Consider the following 17,239-nt stretch of genomic DNA (forward strand, 5'->3'; position numbering starts at 1 on the left):
GAAAAGAGGCCATCTTCTCCTCCTCTAAAATATCAACCTCAGCATGGTGGCCAGAGACATTAACCCCTGACCTCCTTAAACTGGCCCTTGGTGCCACTGCCCTCTGGGATCTTGATCACCACCTTGATTTAGATATTGTTTCCGAGTGAAACATACTCAATACACAGTCATACTCCCCCTAAAATCTTCTTATTTCAGTCTTTAGGTCTGCCAAACCTGGCTGTGATAACCAATTCCACCAAATGCTCCTACAAGGAACAGATTTCTATGTCTTCCCAGGATGACATTGAGACCCTTCCCTCCTGCATACATGGGGAGGGGGGTTTGGCCCATATTTTTTGTAAAAGCTGTGGGTGTGAGACTACAGGGAGTGTTTATTGGTCTCCCTCTTCCTGTTGGGATTTTATAACAGTGACCAGAGATTTCCAAAAGCCAGCATCAACATTAACTGTCTCTTCAAAATTCAAGACCAGCAACAAAAACACTCATTACTGGTGTTTTATCTTAACTATTAGAGTCTTAGATAGGGCCAAGACAAAAGATTGGACAAAAGGTTTCTCCTGGGGACTTAGGATATACCAATATCACACGGAAATAGGTCTAACTTTAACTGTCAAACTCCTTAAAGAGCCAGTATGCAGTAATAGCCTGGTTCCCATTTGAGCAAACCCTGCCTTACTCCTCTAACTTGTCCCTAAACTACCCAGTACCCTTGCCTCACCTTTAAAAGGCACTTCCTCTCCAGATCCAGAACTTGCTGACTCACCCATACTTTCTGTTGGTCCTTTCATCACCCCGTTACCTCTTTCCTCTTCCACAGCTAGTAAAAACCTTATCCTGACCCTGGTAAACCAAACATACTTCACAGTCAGTGTCACCTCCTCAAATGTGTTAAATGATTGTCAACTGTGTTAACACTCCCAGCCATCATTGTATTAAGCTGTTGCTGTTTTTGGTGATTCTGACTATGCTAAATTTTCATGGGAATATCAGTGGCAGTCCTCAAAATGGCAAAAACAACAACAAAAAATTCCATATCATAGGTATCAGGCCTAGAGTTGTGTGTTGGCTCCTCTAATCCACCCCTTTACTACTCCAACCTCTGTAATGTGACTTTTACCCCTGCAAAAACCACACTTTTGTTATACTCCTTAATGATATGTGGTCGATTTGCCTATATGGAGGAGGAGGAGGAGGAGGAGAAGGAGGAGGAGGAGGAGGAAGAAGAAGAAGAAGAAGAGAGTTGGTATAAAATCTGGTTTTAAATCTCTCCCTGGCTATTAACACTCCTGCCTAGCATTCTAGGACACCTGGTAGGATTACTTCTGGTTATTTCTTTTGGAACCTGGGTCTTTAATAGATTAACCAGCCTTATTAAGCAACAAATAGATAAGTTTTCAGAAAGACTAATTCAGATACATTATTCTAGGTTAGTTATGCAAAATCAATTAAATTTGGAAGAAAAAGATATAGACATAGATCTCCCACCGGTTATTTCCACCCAACCCAAAAGACAGGGCTGTGCCCCATGAACTGAAAAATAGGGTCCATGTTTATATTGTGACCAGCAGCCCCAGTCAAGAGACCTAGCAAATGGCTTTCCAAAATAGCTTCTCTACAAGTGACTTCCTCACAATGACAAGTATGTTGAAATCTAGATTAATAGGTAATTTCAGCTTTTATGATTCAGGCCACCTGCATGAATTTTGTGGGTAGTTAGGTTGCTAAGTAACATATTCTGCTCTGTTCTTCCTGCTGAACTTTTCACCCACTTCTCCATGGCCTAGCACACTTCTCTCTTCCATTCTTTGCTTATTAGTAGGTTTCCTGATACCCTGGACCTTTAACAGGCTTGTGAATCAGCAGATTGACTCCAGGGCATCCAAAACCTATACAAGTTCATTACCACCAACTTGGCCAAGCAGCTTATGGTCTTGATGAACCAATGGCAAATAGGCCTCCTTGCATAGAACTCAGATCTATGCGCTAGCTTACGAGCAGCATGGGTACAAGTGAGAGGTGTGAGTTGAAGCACTGTAAGGAGAGGACCATGCATTGTGTCTCTGAGTCTCCTGTGAAGCAAACCTGGTTGCCTAGAAGTTGGTGTTGAGAGGTCCTCCTTGGCCATTCTCGAATCTCGGTCAAGGACACTTAGACCCTCTCCTCCTCAAAAAGACATCATGTAAACAGTTCTAGGAGGACCAGGTAAATGCTTCCCCTCTCTGGTTAAAGCCCACTCTCTCCCATTGACTATCCTCTGGGTTGGGGCACTCTTTCTATTCCATTCTCTTCTCCTCCCCTTGCTTCCATGAAGTTGCTCCCACTCCCAACCACCCTTTCCAACTCAGTGTCTTGGTATTGTCCTATACTGGGAAAACACACCTTCACTGAACCAAAGGCCTCTTCTCCCATTGATGTCAAACAATACTATCCTCTGCTTCATGTGCAACTGGAGCCATGGGTCTCTCATGTGTGCTCATTGGGTGGTGTTTTAGTCCCTGGGAGTTCTGGAGGGTTTGGTTGGTTGATAATGTTGTTCTTCCCATCGGGGTTGCACATCCTTTCAGCTTCATAAGTACTTTCTTTAGCTCTTTCATTGGGGTTCCCATGTTCAGTCAGATAGTTAGCTGTGAGCACCGTCAACTGTATGTGTAAGACTCTGGCATAGTCTCTGAGTAGCCATCCATATTTGGCTTCTGCCAGTAACTACTTCTTGGCATCAGCAACAGTGCTTTGCTGCATATGGGATGAATCACCAGGTGAGACAGTCTCTGAATGATCTTTTCTTTAACCCCTGTTCCTCTATTTGTCCCTGTATTTCTTCCTGTGAGAGTTTTGTTCTCCCTTCTAGGAAGTACTGAGGCATCTACCTTCTAGCCTTCCTTTTTTTTTTTTTTGAACTTCATAAGATCTATAAATTGTTTCTTGTGTATTCACAACTTTGGGGGACTTGATTCCTCTTATCAGTGAGTGCATACCTTGTGTGTTCTTTTTTGACTATGTTACCTCATTCAGGATGATATATATTCTCTAGATACATCCATTTTCCTAGGAATTTCATAAAGTCATTGTATCTAATAGCTGGGTAGTACTCTATTGTGTAAATGCAGCATAATTTCTGTATCCATTCCTTTATTGAAGGTCATCTGGGTTCCTTCCAGCCTATGGATATTATATATGAGACTGCTATGAACATTATTTTTTAACAGCATAAAAAATTTAATGCTGTAGATGATGGAGCACAGGGTTTTGAACACATCTGTGAGGTATATGTATGTGTGTGCATGTAGTGTTTGTGTGTTTGTGTGTGGGGAGTGTTTCTGTGCTTCTCTCTCTTTGACTGAATATTGGTGTCTGTGTGCATGCAGATTCTGACAATAAATTTGTAAAAAAATCAATTCTGTTTCATATGTTTCATTCCTCATTGGAATGTAAAGAAGCATCGTGAGGTATGAAGCATGTTAGTGTTATACAAAATTTTTAAAAGAGCATTAATTTTGACTGTTCATGCATCAATTGACACTTATCACTTTATCATTTAAGGGAGGTAGTACATGAAACATTCCTTCTGAAATTTATATACAGTGTCTTTATTCCTGTTATTTGCATTATAGAGCTTCTGTGAAAACAGCAGGCAACAATATTGCATTCTATTCTAAGAGCTGACTGGAACTTTTCCCCCCAGTAACAGTATTTTGTCATTGATGAGACCAGAAAACAACACAATTGAACAGAGTTCTTTTGGTGTTTGCAGAGAATACTACATTTTATTTGTCATGTTTCTAATAATCTACTCAATCCCTTTAATGGTCTGTGTTAACATAATCATGCTAATCAAAAGCTGCCCTCAGCTTCATGACTCAATGTACCATTTCCTCAGACATATGACATTTGTAGACATTGGGTACTCCTGATCAGTCACACCCATCATGCTGAGGGACTTTCTCATATTTATATTTGTGTCTGCCTGTGCATCTCAACTCTGTTCTGTTGTAACGTTTGGTTCAGCTAACAGCTTCATGACAGATTCCGTGGCCAGTAATGGCTTAGTAGTCAATTGCTCACTCTGCTCTACTCCATGCAGATATCCTCTGTAGTCTGCATCTTCCTGGTGGGAGCTTCCTACCTAGGTATATGGGTGAATGCTTCGACATTTACTTGCTGTTTGTCAAATCTGTCTTTAAGTGGACTGAATGAAGTTAATCACCGTTTCAGTAAGTATTCATCATCTTTTAAGTTTGTTTGTTCTCAGCGCTTCTGAAGTCATTACAATGATCTCTTTAGGTTTCATCATTGTGATTGCTATGTTTAGTATTGCTATGTCTTATGTCTATATCCTTGTGTCAATCCTGAAGAGGTGCACTCCACGACTCAATGCAGTCACTCTGTTCTATACGACCATCATATTCATTTATGTAATACCCTGTCCAGCTACTCCACAGACTTAAAAAGTTCACATCTGTGTTCTATACATGAATTATTCCTATCTTAAACCCTATCATCTATAGTTTCAGAAACAAAATGTCAAATAGACCATGAAAAAACTGATGACTAACTCTCACTGGTAGCTATAAATATTTGATAGTTTAAATGGTTTAACAGGCTCTCAACTTCCAGATAAATTAAAAGTATACTATGGGCACTTATAATGATATTGATGATATTTTAGATATAAAATTTTATCATCTCACTATTAAAATTTTTTTCATCATAGAAACAGTGAGTTTACTAAGTTAGCAACACATAAAAGTTTCTATTTCTGTTTCTCTTTCATCAGTCATTATTATCTGCATCTTTTAACAAATATTTCTCAAATAATTTCTGTGCTTTTGGAATATAGCCTTTACATTTGAAAATGGAAATAACCTAGATATCCATCAACCAACAAATAGATAAAGAAAATGTGGTATATTTACACAACGGCTTATTAGTCAGCTGTTAAAACTAAATAAAACATTTTAGGCATATTGATTGATCCAGAAAAATATCCTCATAAGTGAGGTAACACAGATGCAGAAAGAAAGGAATATAGTAATATTGAACATAGTAGAGCAAATTCTCTTTTTGTAGTATAGAACATCCTTTAGGTATATGCCCGAGAGATGTATAGTTGGTTCTTCAGTGGATCAATTTTTCTCATAACAAGGACAGCCATATTGATTTCTATAGTCAATTACAAGGTTGCACTTTCACCAGAATAATTGAAGAATGTTCCCCTTGATCCTTATCCTCACCAGCATGAGATTTCACTTGTGTTAATGAACTTAGCTATTCTGACAGGTATATGATGGCATTTCAAAATAATTTTGCTTTATGTTTCTTTGATGACTAAGGATGTTAAACATTTCCTTAAGTGTTTCTCAGAAATTTGAGTTTCCTGTATTCAGAATTCTCAGCATAGATCTATGCCCCGTTTTTAATTGTATTATTTGGTTTTGGTTTTATTTTGTCATGTAGCTTCTCAAGTTCTTTATTTTGGATATTAGTCCTCTAAGAGATGGATTTAGTTAAAAAATGTTTTCTGATTCTGTAATTAGCTATTTTGTCTTATTGATGGTGACCTTTGCCTTGCAGATGACTATGTTTTATGAAGTTTTATTGATTAATTATTGACTGCAGTGCCTTCACTATTGGGTTTCTATTAAGAAAGTCTTCATTTGTGTCAATGCACTCAAAGCTATTTCCCACTTTCTTTTCTCAGCTAAATTGTATGTGGTTTTATGTTGTTATCTTTGATTCACCTGAAGTTGAATTTTGTGCATATCCAAAAATTTGGATCTATTTTAATTTTTATATGTAGATACTCAGTTTTAACAGTACCATTAGTTGAGGTACCTTTTTTCTAGTGTGTATTTCTGGCTTCTTTTTTTAAATTTCAGGTGTCTATTGTTATGTATATTTTTATCTGGGTCTTTGTTGACCATACATTGATCAACATTTCTATTTTTATGCCAGTGTCATGCAGGTTTTACTGATAAGCTCTGTAGTACAATTTAAATTTAGAAGTGGAGAGACATTGTACAGTTGTTTTATTGTTCAGTATTGTTTTAGCAATTCCCTCTCCCTCTCCTACCCACCCCCGTTTGTGTGTGTGTGTGTGTGTGTGTGTGTGTGTGTGTTTCCATATAAAGCTGAGGATAATTCATCCAAGGCCTGTGAAAATTTGTGTTAGAAGCTGATGGTATTGAATCTAGATTGCTTTTGTAATATGGTAATTTTAACTCTGTTAATCTTGCCTATTAACAAGCATGAGCAATAGATATTTTCATCTTGTTACCTTCTTGAATTAGCTTCCTTAAGAATTTGAAAGTTTTATCATGCAAATCTGTCAGTTGCTTGGCTAGTTACATTAAGATAGCTTAAATTATTTGAGGCTTTGTGAAATATGTTGTTTCCCTGCTTTCTTTCTAAGTCCATTTGTCATTTGCATATATAGAGCTGGTGAGTTTTGTTGAGTTAATTTTGAATTCACCTACTTTGCTGAAAGTGCTTATCAGCCATGGGAGTTCAATGACAGAAATTTAGGGTCACTTGTGTATGCTCCTCATATTATCCTCAAATAATAATACTTTGACTGGGCTGGAGAGATGGCTCAGTGGATAAGAACACTGATTATTTCTAGAGGTCCTGAGTTCAATTCCCAGAATCTAGATGGTGGCTCACTGCCATTTTTAATGAAATCTGGTGCCCTCTTCTGGTATGTCTAAAAACAGCTACAGTGTAGTCATATACATAAAGTAAAATAAAAAAAAAAACTTTATTGAAAAATATTTGACTTTTTCTTTTCCATCTTGTATACCCTTGATTTCCATTTGTTGTCCTATTACTCTAGGTATGATTTCAAATACTATATTGAATTGGTATGGAAAGAGTGAGCAACCTTGCTTTGTTCCTAGATTTAGAGGATTTGCTTCAAATTTTTCTCTATTATTTTGATTAATTTATGGTTGGTCATAAATATCCTGTATAATGTGTAAAAATGTCCCATATATTCTTAAATTTTTAGACTTATCAAGAAGAAGTGCTGGATTTTGTCAAATGTAGTTTCTACATTTTTTTGCATGCTTAAGTCTCACTTCTATAAAATTAATATTGAGAATAACAAAAGCATCTGCATCTTAACTTGATGTGAAGATTCACTGTACATAAAATGCTTAGCATAATTCTCAGTATAAAGAGAAGATGATAGACATATTGGTTGCAATTTTGTAGTGATTGTTAAAAAATATTCAATACCGAACTATAAGAGATCTGAAATTAGTGTTATCAAGAGAACTGGAGTACCACTGAATATTTGGTTAATGAGTGTGATCCTATGACCTATTTATATCAAGGGCAATGCTCAAGGGTAACACTTTGACTGTATATCTATTCTAGGAGGCATTCAAACTATTTTTAAATTCTACTTTGTTGTTCAATTTTAACACATTCATGTTCTTCCTTCTTATGAAATGAGGGAAATGTACAAAAATGTTATTGAAAATTTGCATTCATGTAAATTACTACACCATGCTCCTCTGTGGTATTAAATGGCATATGCTAAAAATGCCCATTCAAATACTTATTGTTAAATATACACTGGACGAATGAAACTAGGTTCAGCTTTGATACTTGATGTTTAGCACTATTTACATATTACACATATCAAAGTAAACTTAAAACTAATTGTTCTTAGAAAAAATTGATATAATGTAGTAAATAGTGAACAAATCCTATATGATTATGCATAAACATCTAGAAAACATGAAGTAATAAATTGACCTCTTGAGAATTGGAAGGATATTGCAAGCTTAGTTATTCTTGCTTATGAATTAAATCACTCAGTATCTACAACAGGAATAATAATATTCCAGGATAGTTCAAAATTTAGCATCTTCAGGGACTTATCCCCAAAAGAAACAAAAGCTAAAATATGACTACATAACCACACAATTTTGACTTTTCGCTCAAGGATAGATGAGTTCTTGTTTCAAAAGGTAGGACTTTGGCTTTTTCTAATAAATTTGGCTGAATGGTTTTCATGTTTCATCTGAGAAAAAAATACTTATGTTCTGTATTGACTGATGTTGGTCTTAGGTGCTGCAGTAGTTCAGACACTTCTCCTTTCTGGTTCACATTGGGTATCATGTATTGATTGATGGTGGTAATAGTTACTACAGTAGAGGGAGAAGCTCACCAAGATGTTAAGCCTTCACTTTCTGGGGTTTTTTTTTTTTTTTTTTTTTTTTTGAAAACTTTATTTTAAAAAAAAAAAGATAAATGAAAAAAATTTAAGCATTTTTCATAAAAGTATACTTGTCAGTGCTTGGCTTTTTTTTTTTTAAAGATTTGATAGTGTGCATTAAGGTTTTACTAGTTACCATGAGCATAAAATACACGTAAAACACGATGTAACTTGGAATTAGTCAAAGTTTTCTTGGTGTGTAATGATTGAGCATAATGGTTTTTTCTTTTCTTTTCTTTTCTTTTCTTTTTCTTGAACTTAACATAATCTGTGAGTTGTTTCTGGGGTGTTCAGAGCTTTCTGGGGTTAGTATCCCATTATCAGTGCTTCACTTTCTGAAGAAGCAGAGGAGTACAGCCTTCTTAGGGAAGAATGACTCTCAGCTAGCTCATTCTCGTTATTTTATTTAAACATCATACAAGGTTAATTGGTGCTGGGAAAGATTCCAAGTACAAGTTATCTTGGCCTAGCTCTTCAGAAGAATAGACAACCTACACATATCTTAGTCTCAATTTCTCACTTCTAGGCATAATCAAAAGTAAAACTCCAGGTTGTCAAGGAGTGTCTTAGGTTCAAGATTAGTGAAACTCCAAGCTCTCACCAAAAAAGGCAGATTGTCCAAAGACTGAATTTATTTTTCAATATTCAAACAATCTCACTCCAAGTTCTGAGTTTCTATTGATTGACTCAAACATAGCAAAGGCTTTACTGAAACATTTCATTCAATGCCAGACATAAGAGCTTTATTATACACATATCAGAACAATTTTGTTTAAGATCTGGAATAAATGTCTATTATGTTATGTATAGTTGTTGCATAGTTATTTCACATTATTTGGAAAAAATTCTGTTCAAATATATTTAAATATCTAACAAATTTATAATAGAAGTTTTTATTGATAGTTTAAAATTTCTGTTAATTTGTGTACAAATAATATATTTATTCAAATAAAAAACAATTCACAGTATCTATTTAAAATAAAACTTGACAAAAATTTTAATAATTTCTGGTATATAGGAGTCTATTATTATTATTATTATTATTATTATTATTATTATTATTATTAAACTTAATTATTACTTAGATGTTAAGCAGTGGAGTTCAAAGAGCTTAGGTTATAATTTTGATTTTACTGGCTGTTTTGTAAAGAAAAAGGAATTGAAATATCTTCTTTTGTTATTAAATTGTAGATGAAAATAATATATTAGGAAACTAAAATATTTTAAAACATATATAAAGATATTGTAGTTTCATAAATTATTTATTTGTATTATGAATAATTATTAGATTGATAGCTATTTTTAATAATTATGTAAAATATTAGATGCTATTCAAGTATTTTCTATGAGTTTCATGCATTCATCTTACTTAACATACTTTTATTTTAGTTGTTTTAAACAATATTTTATTTTTAGATTTGTTTTTAAGGTATATTTAATAAAACATTACTTGCAAAACAAATCAAACAAAAAATATTCTAATCAATATTCAGTTTTTATTTTCTTCTCAAAGATATATATATATATATATATATAGTAAAATAGACATTTTATGTGAGAAACACTTTTGTAGGATGTTGTCCTAACCAAATTTAAATTGTAGACTCATCCTTATAGGCAAATAAATATGGATGCTTGGACATCATTAGAAATAACTGGTTTATTTCTGAATTAAAACAGTTAAAATACCAATTTATGAATCTCTTACGGTGTATTCTCATTACAGTCCTAATCTGTCATCAGGTACACCATTCCATGGCTTTCCTGGAGGAAGGGAACCACACTGCAGTGACAGAGTTCATTTTATTGGGTTTAACAGATGACCCAGTCCTTAAAGTCATTCTTTTCACCATCATCCTGTGCATCTACCTGGTGACTGTGTCTGGGAACCTCAGCACCATCCTTCTCATCAGAGTCTCTTCCCAGCTCCATCACCCCATGTACTTTTTTCTCAGTCATTTGGCTTCTGTTGACATAGGCATTTCATCTTCTGTCACACCCAATATGCTTGTCAACTTCATGGTGGAAAGAAGCAGCATCTCCTATACTGGATGTGGCATCCAGCTTGGTTCTGCAGTGTTCTTTGGGGCTATTGAATGTTTCCTTCTGGCTGTCATGGCTTATGACCGATTTGTGGCAATCTGCAACCCCCTGCTTTATTCAACTAAAATGTCCACACAAGTCTGTATTCAGTTGCTTGTAGGGTCTTATATTGGTGGGATTCTTAATGCTGCCTCCTTTATATTTTCCTTTGTTTCTTTGGTCTTCTGTGGTCCAAATAGTGTAAATCACTTTTTCTGTGATTTTACTCCTTTACTTGAGCTCTCCTGTTCTGATAATAGGGTCATCATAATTCTTGATTCATTTTCTGCTGGTTGTATCATTGTGATCACAGTGTTTGTCATAGCCATTTCATACACCTACATCTTTATCACAGTTCTTAAGATGCGCTCCACTGAGGGCCGCCACAAGGCCTTCTCCACATGCACTTCCCATCTCACTGCAGTCACTTTGTTCTATGGAACTGCCGCATTTGTTTACGTGATGCCAAAGTCCAGCTACTCCACAGACCAGAACAAGGTGATTTCCATGTTCTACATGGTGGTGGTCCCAATGATGAATCCCCTCATCTATAGCCTCAGAAATAATGAGATTAAGAGTGCTCTGAAGAAACAGCTTGGTAAAACAATACTTTCTTAAATACATCTGTTATTTTGATAGATTTGATGTAGTAATAATGCCTCTTTGATATAATATTAAAAGGAAGTTTCTGAAAAAGATTGCTGAGAGTATTAGCATGTGACTAATTTTACATGTGGAATCAAATTTTGTGTTACATGAAAGTATAAGTTGCTTTAAAAAGTCAAATTAGGTTTTAAATTAAGAGCTTTTTGAATAATATAAATAAAAATTTCCACATATAATTTTGATGTTACATTAATATTTTTCAAGCTGTTCCAATTTAAACATGTTACAGGGTTGATTGTAATTTTACAAAATCTGGTGTCACTGTGAATAGCCTGCTTTCTATCATGCATGGTACTCTTGGAGAAGGCTAGAGACATTTAGAAATGAAGACTATTTGCAATTCTTACTTTACTTGAGACATATCATAAAAGAAATGTAGGCACATAGAACTTTGGCAAACTTGTTTACTGGCCAAGAGGTAAGTAGACTTATTCACCTACACATTTCTACAATGAGGTAAAAAACAAAGTATCAATAGACTCAACCTACGAGGACTGAGAACTCTAAAACTTTGTACCAAGACTAACACTTTTCTTTATAATGATTGATTATCTTAACTGAGGTATATTTGCTATAATAACAGAAACGTGTTTAATACAGAATCCAATCTTTTATGCTGTCTTTGATTTAACACTAAGTTAACTTGAGATAAATCTGATAAATAAATCCATTCAATGATAAGAAGCAAGAAGAAACTAAAATTCATAGAAATAGTATAGAAAGGATTGTCTATAAGAATAGACCTTATAGATTCATAACATTTCTGATATATGATCTTGGCATCTGCTCATGGTCTAATTGTAGAATCTGTGGTAAAAAGTAAGAAATCCATCTCAGATTTATCTAATTTCTCTGTCTAGCTATATGTTTTTATATTCTGAAATCTCCATTTATTATAGTATGAATATTAGTCATATTCACTCAGTACTATCTTCTTCTAACTTTATAGAGTGCCCCTGCTCCATATTCTCCCACCAAATGCATATCTTCTTTAAACATGTTAAATCATTTCTTTTATTTGGGGGATTACGGTATAATTTTATACTCCATTTCTTCCCATGAAACATTGCCATATACTCCTCCTTGCCTCACATATTTCATAGCTACATTTGACCTATTTTTTATTAATAAATTGTGAGTCTCATATATGTACATGTGTATGTGGACATCCACTGGGTTTTAGCCTATCAGCAGTCTTATTGCAAAATAAAAAAAATTTCTATCCTCAAGAACCAAAAGCTGTCAGTAGCTCTCTGACATACTGGAGACCACAGAGGTTCTTCTTCATTCCTAATGGAATATGTATTGGTTCAAATTTGTGAAAGTAGCCATGTTAACTGGACAGCAGCCATCTTATATTTGAAGGTCAAGATTACACAGTGGTTCTATCTGCCAGCTCTTACATTCTTTTTAACTCTAACTCTGTGGAGTTATCTGTATATTGTAAGATGGAGATTAGTATAGATGATCCATGTTCTGATGAACAGACTACTTTGATTAGCTATAGGTATCTGCATTAACAACTACCCACCTGAGTTTGGGTCTAGTATTATGAGAGAAAAAAGACAAATCACAAACAAAACAAACCAAAACAAAGAAACAGTAAACATTGGAGACTAGTGTGCTAAGGCAGGGAGTGTTCAACATAGTCCTCACTGGGAACCAAAAACTCTTTGAAGTACTGCAGCATGGCCTTGAATTGGTCTGGAATAAGTAGTAATTTCTATACAGTTACTTGTGTGAATTCACTACTCATTCATGTACATGTAAAAAAATAAATAGAACTTTTCTAACCAAGATTGAAAACAATATAAATATTTTCCCTGTGTTCATGACTCCTGCCTTCATGAACTTCTGGTTTGCATGTCCCTGGACTAGTTCTGGCTTCCTGCCTATAATAATCATGTGAGAACTTATGCTGGAATGAGCAGGTTCCTGAATTTCTAGATACAAAGACAAACCAAACAAAACATTTTCTCAGAATATTCAAGCTTGTAGGTCTGACCATGATATTGAGAATTAGAATGGTTTAGAAAAATTTTGTGACTTTTGAAAGTCATAGAGTTTAGTTTGGAAAGACTTTGAAGACTTCAGAGCCATACACTGCTTTGCATGCTGGTTGATAATGTTGTTCTTTCTATAGGGTTGCAAAACCCTTCAGCTCCTTCTGCTCTTTCTCTAACTCCATTGTGGTCCCCATGCTCTGTCAGATGATTAGCTGTAACTGTTGTCATCTGTATCAGTAAGGCTTTGAAAGAGCCTCTCAGGAGACATCCATATCAGGATCCTGTCAGCAAGCACTTCTTGGAATCAGCAATAATGATTGGATTTGGTGGCTGATTATGAGATGGACCCCTAGGTGGGGCAGTTTATGGATGATCTTTTGTTCAGTGCCTGCTCTACTCTTTGTTTCTGTATTTCCTCCCATAAGTATTTTGTTCTTCCTTCTAAGAAGGACTGAAATATCCACATTTTGGTCTTTCCTTTTGATTTTCAAGTGTTCTGCTAATTGTTTCTTGGGTATTATGAACTTTTGGGCTTGTATCTACTTATCAGTAAGTGTATACTGTGTGTGTTCTTTTGTGATTGGATTACTTTACTCGGGATATTTTCTAGTTAGTTCCATTTGCCTAAGAATTTTATGTAGCCGTTGTTTTTAATAACTGAGTAGTACTCCATTGTGTGAATGAACCACAATTTCTCTATCCATTTCTCTGTTGAAGGACATCTGTATATTTTATTCTTTCATTATTTTTTTACATTCCAGACTTTATCTCTTTCCCAGACCACCCTCTGAGTGTTACACATGCCACACATCCCCCTTCTATCTGACAGAGGACGTTTCTACACCCATACCCTCAACCTCACCAGAACTCCCCAGTCTCTGGGATCCTAAGTCTCTTGGAGGTTATTTGCATCTTCCCTGACTGTGTCCAGACCCAACAGTACTCAGATGTATATGTGTTGAGCGCCTCATAGCATCTTGTGTAAGCTGCTTGGTTTATGGCTCCATGTCTGAGAGATTCTGGGGCTCCAGTTTAGTTAAAACTGCTGGTCTCCCAATGGGGGATTCCTCCTCCTCAACTTCTTCCAGCTTTCACCAATTCAACCTCAGTGTTCACAATATTCTGTCGATTAGTTGGGGGTAAATATCTGCATCTGGCTTGTTGCTGCTTTTTGGGAAGGACTATCATGATAGGGACTTGAGAAAGTCCTCAAATTCTTCTGGGATATGGTGTTATTTCTGTATACCCAGTTGTGTGAATTCAGCACTCATTCAGAAGCATATAATTTACTTCTGAGTTTTCAGTTACCACAATGACAGCATTGCTCATTTAAATCAAACCCATGGGAACCACAACTAAAAAAAATCTAATAAACATTAGGTTTGATATCAAAATAAGTCCACAAGCTAAGGGGCCAAAGTGAGACTGTCTCAGTCCCACTTTATTGGGAGAAAGAAAGCAACCACGAGAGAAGAGGGAGGGAGTCACTTGGGAGGGAAGGGAGATGAGGGGAGAGGGGGACATGATTGGGTGGAGGGAAAGACTGAAGCACAGTGGGTCAGCAGAAAGAATGTAAACAGGCAACCTTAGGGGGTAAAAGTGGGGAGGACCCTTCAGAATGTATTAAAGACCAAATGAGTAATGGGGTTTCCATCTCACACTCAATATTCTGACCCATAAATGTTTCTATCTGAAAGAACTGTAGGGATGGAAATAAAGAAGAAACTGAGGAGGAAAAGGTTCAGCAACAGTTCCAGTGGGAGATCCACCTCAAGGGGAGGCCCTAGGACCTTACATCATTGCTGAGGCTATGGAGCGCTCACAAAATGCACCTATCATGACAGCCCTATAAAAGGCCCACAAGTATCTGAAAATTCATATGTAGATATTTGAAAGCAATCAATCAACAGAACCTTCTGACCCCTGTGGTTGAATTAGAGAAAAGCTGGAGGAAGCTGAAAAGAAGGGATACCTTGTGTGAAGACCAGCAGTGTCAATTGACTGGACCCCTAAGATCTCTCAGACACTAGATCACCAACCAGGCAGTATAAGTCACCGGATATGAGGGCCCCCAACACATATACAACAGAGGACTGGATAAAACTAGAAAATATTCTGAGTGAGCGAAGCCAGTCACAAAAGAACACACATGTTATGCACTCACAGATAAGTAGATATTAGCCCCAAAGCTCAGAATACCAAGGATACAGTTAACATATCACAGGAAGCTCAAAAAGAAGGTGTATGCTTCAGTCCTTCTTAGAAGGGAACAAAATACTCAAGGGATAAAATGCAGAAACAACGTGTGGAGCAGAGCTTGACATAAAGAGACTGCCTATTCATCCTATATGCAGACACCCAACCCAGACCTATTGCAGATGACAAGAAATGCTTGTTTACAGGGGTCTGATATAGCTATCTTCCATGAAGACCTGTCAGAGCCAGAAAATACAAAGGCAGATGTTCTCAGCCAACCATTGGGTTGAAAACTGGGTCCCTAATGGAGGAGTTAGAGAAAGGACTTAAGGAGCAGAAGGGGTTTGCAATCCAAATTATCAGCCAACCAGACTCCCCAGAGCTGCCAGGGTAAAACCCACCAACCAAAGAGTACACATGGAGTGTCCTATGGCTCCAGTCATAAATATAGCAGAGGATGGCATCGTCTGGCATCTATGCAAGGAGATGCTCCTGATCCTGTTAAGGCTAGATGCCCCAGTGTAGGGGAATTCAAGGGAAGAATGGCAGGAGGGAGTTAGTTGGTGGGTCAGAGAGAACCTTCATTGAAGATGGGAAAAAAGGATGGGATAGGATGTTTCTGGAGGGAAAACCAGGAAAGGGGATAACATTTGTAATGTAAACAAAGAAAATATATAAAAAAATCTGAACTCCTATTTTAATAAATCCTTTCCCCATAAATATACTTATAAACAGAATCTAGCAGAGTGTTGTAGCCGGCAAATAATGAACTGCGAGAAGGCATAGAAAGGTATGTTAGATTTCTAAGGAAGAAAGCAAAACAAGACAAACAAACAAACAAAAAACATATTGAAACATGAATGCTACAATCTATTATGACTACTAGTTTTTATAGTAGGTAAAGCCTCATGAAAATGATTGGTATACCAGTAAGAATAAAACAATGCATTACATGATCTGCTTTTATCAACCAAGGTTATGAAGTTACCCTCAAAGCTAAATGAAAGCCAATAAAGATGTTTGGTCTATTTTCACTATTCATAAAAATAATGGAGAGGAGCAGGAGAGTAAGCAGGTCTAGTGACAGGCACAAAATGGGATCCAGATCAAGGGGAGGCCTGAACCTGACACTGATGCTGTGGTTTACTTGTAGACAGGAGCCTAGGATGGCTGCTTTCTGAGAGGCCAAACAAGCAGCTGAAAGAGTCAGATGCAGACACTAGTACTGAACCAATGTACAGAAACCAGAGACCTCTGGGGTTGAATTGGAGAAATGCTGAAAAAAGCAGAGGATAAGATAAGGGCAGCTGCAAGGGAAGACGAGCAGTCTCAATTAACCTGAACTCCAGAGATCTCTCAGACACTGAGCTACAGACCAGGCAGCATACACCAGCTGATATGAGACTGCAGGCACACATACAGCAGAGGACCTGATCTGGCATCAGTGAGAGAAGATACACCTAACCCTCAAGAGACTTGAGGTCCAGGGAGTGGGGAGGCTTAATAGGGTGGGGCCGTTCTTTTAGAGGCAGAGGCTGGAGGAGGTTTGGGTTGGCGATCAGTTATGGAACAGGCTGAGAGAGGAATGCAGTCTGAACTGTAAAAGAGAATTAAAGAATAAAAATAAATAAGTTTTAAATAAAGAAAATAATATGAGAGAAGAGGAAAGAGTAAAAAAGGTTACTATGGAAAAGATAAGCTGCACTAAAAATAAATGTCCTTAAGAAACCAATGGCTTATTATTACAGATTCACATTAAGAGACTTCTTGTTGTTGGTGACATGATAGTGTTAATTTTTATATAGCATATATTGATCATGATTCCCTCTTTCCCAACTCCTCCTAGGACCTCACAACCTTCTGGCTCACCCATTTTTTTCTCCTTTTCTCTTCTTTCAACCATCTGCCTCTCTGTCTTTTGTCTCCTCTGTCTCTGTCTGTCTTTATTTTTTTAAACAACATACCAGATAAAATTTGGCTATTGGCCCAATATTATCATGACTTTTATGTGTACAAACAAATATTTTCTTGATGGATTTCATACATATTGTCTGGTTAAATAGAG

The 17,239-nt window shown here is 36.4% G+C and overlaps 1 protein-coding gene across 2 annotated transcripts in view; it reads left to right on the forward strand.

Moving 5' to 3' along the window:
* LOC308417178 (olfactory receptor 5P6) overlaps positions 1-17,239 on the forward strand; it is a gene marked incomplete at both ends in the record, with an annotated part of 162,669 nt that overhangs the window by 59,438 nt on the left and 85,992 nt on the right. Inside the window, one exon of one of the 2 annotated variants that reach the window (XM_080912333.1) lies at positions 9,980-10,083. The exons of the other annotated variant lie outside the window; for it this stretch is intronic. Coding sequence (XP_080768459.1) covers positions 9,980-10,083 — 104 coding nt within the window. Of the gene's footprint in view, positions 1-9,979; positions 10,084-17,239 lie in introns of those variants that run through there. 2 annotated transcript variants of the gene reach the window in all.

Source organism: Micromys minutus, assembly GCF_963924665.1.
Source record: "Micromys minutus genome assembly, chromosome: 2".
NCBI classification, from domain to species: domain Eukaryota; kingdom Metazoa; phylum Chordata; class Mammalia; order Rodentia; family Muridae; genus Micromys; species Micromys minutus.